Source organism: Syngnathoides biaculeatus, chromosome 9 (genome assembly GCF_019802595.1).
Source record: "Syngnathoides biaculeatus isolate LvHL_M chromosome 9, ASM1980259v1, whole genome shotgun sequence".
Taxonomy (NCBI): domain Eukaryota; kingdom Metazoa; phylum Chordata; class Actinopteri; order Syngnathiformes; family Syngnathidae; genus Syngnathoides; species Syngnathoides biaculeatus.
In genome coordinates, this window is record NC_084648.1 from 1281094 (window position 1) to 1287590 (window position 6497).

A 6497-nucleotide genomic window follows, 5' to 3' on the forward strand; every position below is an offset into this window, starting at 1 on the left:
AGATCCATCCAATCATAGTACGAGAAAGTTCTCGTGCGGAAGAACGATTTCAAGGAATGTCTTGAGTGTAACCTGTGACTGTATTTGAGCAAATATTCTCGCCATGGATCTTATCCATGTGAGCAAAACACGGCTGCTGCTCTTCGTAGTTTTCGGGTGGTGTTTCGGGGAGGAGAGCAGGGAGTTCACTTTTCTTTTGCAAGCCGGGAAATCCGATTGTTTCTTCCAACAGGCAATACAGAATGGTACGATGGAGGTCGAATATCAGGTAACGTTATACCCAATAACATTCATGCTCCCGATTTAAAAATCCCAGCAGTTCCTTATCATTCAGTGTTTACTTTCAGAGCATTAAATCAACTCGGCATGTTTTACCTAATTTCTGTTGTCGATCGCTTAAATTAGCAATCAACAGATGTACGGAACAGCACAAAGTTAATCACGGTTTCAGTCCAGCGTAATATTGAGAAAAGTAAATATTGTCTGCTCTTTTCGTCACCCTAGGAATCAAGCTAGCGTAACTGTATTTATATTTCATTATTATAAATATTTTTATATACGTTTTGTTTGAGATTTTATTAAAAACTTGTTTAAAAATAATTCTGCTTTATTCAGCTATCGATTGGGGTGACCTATAATGACATCTCAAATTCTCTTCCATAAAATGTCACAAAGTTATACAACTGACCTGTGCATCCATTTTTATTCATTTTTTGGTAACAGATTTAGTATTATGGTTCGCTATGATCTCTCCCCCCCCCCCCCCCATGTGACATATGTGGCTTGGTTCAATAAAGGTTTTGAAACACTGCATCAGAATGTGCAGGTCTGCATGTCGCCCTGAAATATAAGAATTGTAAATTAATGAGCAGTGATTATTTAGTAGTAAGCTTACACACACGACTCGCTATTGCAGATTGTGAAAAATTGAAACATTTTGTTTCCGTTAGAGTTTACAGTATCGGAATTTTGGGAGATGATCAGCAAGTTAAAAAAAATAAGATGGAGCAACGAGTCTATGTTCTTATTTATTTATATTTATTCAGGCCACACTTTGGACACCCCTTCACTGTAATTATCTTTTGCCTCGTGGTTGTGGCTCCATCTGTTTAGAAACTAAAAAACAATGTCTGTGATTGTCTTTTTTTTTTTTTTTTTTTTTTTTAAATACCAGGTTATAGGAGGAGCTGGCATGGATGTGGATTTCACCATCCTGAATCCAGAGGGGACCCCGATGGTTGCAGAGACCCGTCGCTCTGATGGCGTTCATGTGTGAGTGCCACTGCAAATCACACCAAGATCCTCAATCTTGTTCCCGGAATCATCTGTTTATTGCCGGCTTTATTTCCTGGTTTTGCTCTTTGCCCAGGGTGGAGCCCACAGTGGAGGGAGACTATCAAGTCTGCTTTGACAACAGCTTCAGCCACTTCTCAGAGAAGATGGTGTTCTTTGAGCTGTATGTCGAGGGACAACGAGGAGATGTGGATGGTGGTGATGAGTGGACCGGTTCAGAGGAGTTGGATGAAAACATGTTGCAGTACAAGCTGCAGGATATGAGGGTGAGCTGGCTGTTGCAATGTTTTGAAGGAGTTCACTCAATTTATATGCTTGCCGAAGGCTGTGGGGGTGGGGTGGTTAACCACAAAAATTGGTCGTCATAAAAATTTCTGCCTCGGGGCCATAAAAATATTTATAATTTATTTAAAATTTGCGCAAACTGGAAACATTTTGGTCGCTGTTCCATGTTTACCGCAAGGATATTTGCACATGGACGCACTGCCAAAAACGACAGAGGAGCATCTATAAGTAATTTTTAAGACATTATTTGATGTGTAATATACTGATAACATTTATTAGTGAGCTAAATGGTCATTGTTTTTCTTGAATTAAAATATTTGCTAGTGTGCTAATGTGAATTGCAAACGCTAACCATTTAGCAAAGGTTGACTTTGTCTTAAATAGTTTAGTTTATACTGTACACGTCTTTGTCTACTTTTGGCCGCAGCGTCCCAAGTACTACGATCTCCTGCATCTTCATCCCTAACACCCACTGTCTTAATGTCTTCTCTCACAACATCCATCAACCTTTTCTTTGGTCCTTCTTTCGCTCTTTTGCCTGGCAGCTCCATCCTCAGCATCCTTCTGCCAAAATACTCGCTCTCTCTTCTTTGGACATGTCCAAACCATTGAACTCTTCTGTCTCTAACTTTGTCCCTAAAACATCTCACCTCGGTTGTCCCACTGAGGAGCTCATTTCTAAGTTGATCAGGCCTCGTCAACATCTTCATTTCCGCCACCTCCTTCTCTGCTTCCTTTTGTCTCTTCAGTACCACTGTTCTCCTCTGTACATCACCTTGTATCCCTGCAAACACGAAGGGGCTTTGGCCTGATCCCTGATGTAGTCCCACATCCACCTAGGGCACAGATCATCATTGTTCTGCTGCCCTCATACATATCCTGTACTATTCTAATATGCTTCTCTTCTACGTGTAAGTACTCTCTGGGTACTCTGTCATTGGTTTTCTCTAGACCCACAAAGACACAAAGTAGCTCCTTCTGACCTTCAACATCAACATCATGATTGCAAATAATGCATCTGTGGTACTTTTTTTAGGCATGAAACCATACTCTTGCACGCAAATACTTCTGTCCTGAGTCTAGCCTCCACTACTTTTTTCCATAACTTAATCGTGTGGCTCATCAATATTTCCACAGCTCTGTACATCACTTTTGTCATTCAAAGTGGGCAGTGGCCCATTTTTCCTTTATTCCTCGGGCATTTTCTCACCCGTGAGAATTCTGTTAAACAAGCTGGTCAAAAACTCCTCAGCTGCCTCTCCTTGATGCTTCCATACCGCCACAGGACCAACTGCCTCTCCTTTCTGCTCTCTTTGGTCCTCTTGGTATCCCACTTTTGAGCTAACCTCGTTTCTTGTATGAGGTTTCCTTCTGGTAGGAAACAGGAGAGGACACACCAAGTACTATCATGCCTGTCTCTCTGATTACTTTGGCTGTAGCAGTCCAGTCTTCTGGGAGCTCCTCCTGTCCATCGAGAGCCTGTCTTACCTCTTTCCAGAAGGCTGCACAGCATTCTTGCTTTCTCAGCTTCCACCACCTGGTTCTTTGCTCTACCTTTTGTCTTCTAAATCTTCCTACACGCTACCAGAGTCATCCTACACACCACCATCCTATGCTGTCGAGCTACACTCTCCTCTACCACTACCTTACAGTCCACCACCATCTGTCGCTCAAAGTTCCTTTCCTGGATGCCGTACTTACCCATAACTTCGTCATCACCCCTGTTTCCTCCACCAACATGTGCATTACAATCTGCACCAATCAGAACTCTCTCTGTCTGGGATACTCAGAACTACTTCATCTAGTTCCTTCCAGAATTTCTCTTTCAACTGCAGGTCACATTGTACCTGTAGGGCATAGCCGCTAATCAGATTATACATTACAGCCTCATCACTCCATTCTCAGCTAGTTCTTCTTTTAAGATAAGCCCCACTCCATTTTTCTTCTCATCTCGTCCATGGTAAAATAATTTAAACCCTCCCCATAAACTTCTAGCCTTACTACCTTTCTACCTGCTTTCCTGGACACACAATATCTACACAATATATTTAACATCTAATCATCCTGTCAACCAGCTCCAAACATTTTCCAGTCAGTCCCAACATTCAAAGTCTCCACATTCACTTGTAGGTCTTGAGCTTTCCTCTTTGCTTTCTGCCAATGTATCTGCTATCCACCCCTCCATCTTTGACCCACAGTAGCTGAATTGTCACCGGTAACTTGTAGGTTAACAGCACCGGTGGCGGACGTTATTAACCTGGGTCACGACCGGCGTGGTTCGCAATCCTTTGGATGAATGCTCAGTTTTGTTTAGCAATGTTTTGTGGCAGATCCACTTCCTGCCACGAGCCTCTGCATTTTTCTGTACTTGCGACTGGCCTACAATTTTCACTGGATCATGCCCCCATAGGGCTGCATTGCAGTTTACAGTATATCATACAGTAAGTACAGTTTAATGATAGAATTAAGACCTTATAAATTAGAAAAATCTGAATAGTACTATATATAGTTATAACATTATGACACTTGCACAATATAATAATTTCAAATATTTTGCATTCAGTAATAGTGTGTATAGTTTGTGTAGAATCGTAGTGTGTCATACTGAACACTGTTTCTAACGTGTGGAACTGCTTGTTGTAACTGATTGGCAGGCACAGCTCTACATCACTGCCAACCAGGACATGCATTACTAAAATGAATACCAATTCCTCTTGTTTTTCTGTAATTACTGTAATAAATGTTTAAAAATAAAACCCCCTGATTCCATTTGTTATTACATGGAAGTGCAGATTCTCTGTTGACCAATCAAAACACTGCAGTATAGGTAGGTATATCTGTTTTCTAACGCTTCACTGATATCAATCCCTCCATTTTCTGTACAATTATCCTGACACGGGTCGCAGGCGTGCCGACACCTATCTCGGCTGACTCTGGGCGACAAGCGGAGTAGAGCCTGAACTGGCCATCAGCCAGTTGCAGTCTACTCTCCACAATTAATACCAAAAACTGGGACAATTCATGTTATTGTTTGAGATCCCTGACAGATTTGACATTGGACCTGCATTCTGGATCTCTTTGTCACCCAAAATGTGCATTATTATGAATGTGTACTGAAAACGAGAGACAAAGCCTGATTACCCTTTACTTCCTCAGGAGTACATGGACTCTGTACACAAACGTCTGGAGCGTAGTCGGCAGATGCAAACGGTGCTGCGAGCTTTTGAGGCGAGGGACAGAAACCTTTTGGAAGATAACCTGTGGAGGGTGTCGTTTTGGTCATGTGCCAGTGTGCTGGTGATGCTGTGCGTGGCCTTCACGCAGGTAAGTACTACATTTAGGAAGTCATCTGGGTGATTTTTACACATTTATGGCCCCCTCCCTCTTTTCAGGTCTACACTGTGCGTAAACTTTTTGACGATAAGCGGAGAGTGTTCACATAAAAGCAACTCTCAGCTGTGACAAGACAGGCTGGGCGGGGATCGCAATCCACTACGAGGGTGGAGATTTTTAATTGTACAGGAACACCAGCTGTCAGCAGCAATTGATGTGGTTTGACATCGGAAAGCTTGTCATGCACCACTCTGAACAAGAACAGTTCACAATGAAGAACAAATCCTGTTTGTGGTCTTTTTGGTTCCTTTAGTGCCTTGATGTGACATTTTCGCACAAACCAATGCAAAAATACATTTTAAAAGGCACTGCAGTTCATTTTAAAGTGGTATGGCTAGCTTCATGCTCCAAGTTATAATTTTGCTTTTGCTAAAGGTTAAAGGTCAGTGGCTTGTAAAATCTATCAGCCTTTCCATTTACACAATTTGCAATAGTTTTGCATTTGTTCGATTTGTTTTTTCTCTAGACGGAGCTTGTTTGAAAAATTAATTATGAAGATCATGGTCCTGCCCCTTTGTATTTAATAATTGTACTCTGAACCTTTGAGGGAATGCATCCATTGAGTCATACTGCTGTTGTAAAATTTGAAAGCAACGATTTCAAGACAGCCATCGCTATGATTTTGTTTTTAAAGGTTTTGTGATAGACTGTCTCGAATTTTGTGTAAAAAATGTTGTACTTGATATTAAAAGAATAAAATCAGTACTTACAAAAACTTACATTTTATTTTGGTAGTTATGGTAACTTCCTGTTCACAAATAAGTGTTATTGTGATAGTATGTGGCATTTTTATGTAGTGAGAAGAGATCTAAGTTTAGACAAGCTCCAATGTTCAAGATACAGTACATGTGTAAACATCTCTTAATAACCACAAAAGGATTTTCAAATTTCACACATTTGGCATTAATTTTCAATACATATTACATACAGCCAGTTATACAGAATGTTTCATGTTGAAGGCTATTTCAGTGGTTTCATTGGAAAAAGTGAGATTCAACACACAAGGCTTAGTGTGGGTTTATGACCAAAATCCACCATCAAGAAATGATACTACATGAGCAACAATCAAAATGGTTTAGTTCAGTGTGGAAGAACTTGGGCTTGGGAGTCAAAGTACATAAGTCTTGGGTCCCACTCTGAGCAAAATGTAAAAAAAAAAAAAAAGCTTGCCAATTGTGCTCCACTTGGCAGACCTCACTCAGAATCTCTCTTTGCATGCCCGCTTGTGTGTCTGGTTCTGTGTGTGATCTGGAGCATAATGTATACATTGGAGTGTGAGTTGAAATTTGCTTTTCTGTTTAATGAATTTGGCGGACTGCAGGTATCACTTTTTGAATTACTAATGACAACTGAATGAAATTAACCTTTCTACCATGTCCAACTTGAGATGCCCAGCGTACTTTCATGCTCAGAATTAGATTGAGGTTCACATCCATCATGTATAAAATTCCCATTTAGTGGACATAAAAACCATATTAATTTACATTTGTGCTCATCCTCTCTTGTGGGAAACAAATTCCTGATGT

The 6497-nt window shown here is 40.8% G+C and overlaps 1 protein-coding gene across 1 annotated transcript; it reads left to right on the plus strand.

Annotated features, from left to right (window-relative positions):
* The first annotated feature begins 15 nt into the window (after positions 1–15).
* tmed1b (transmembrane p24 trafficking protein 1b) lies at positions 16–5690 on the plus strand. Its single transcript, XM_061829177.1, has 5 exons — positions 16–268; positions 1175–1272; positions 1370–1559; positions 4735–4902; positions 4971–5690. The coding sequence occupies exons 1-5, from the start codon at positions 104–106 to the stop codon at positions 5019–5021; spliced, it is 672 nt and encodes a 223-aa protein (XP_061685161.1). The 5' UTR covers positions 16–103; the 3' UTR covers positions 5022–5690.
* Positions 5691–6497: the final 807 nt, after the last annotated feature.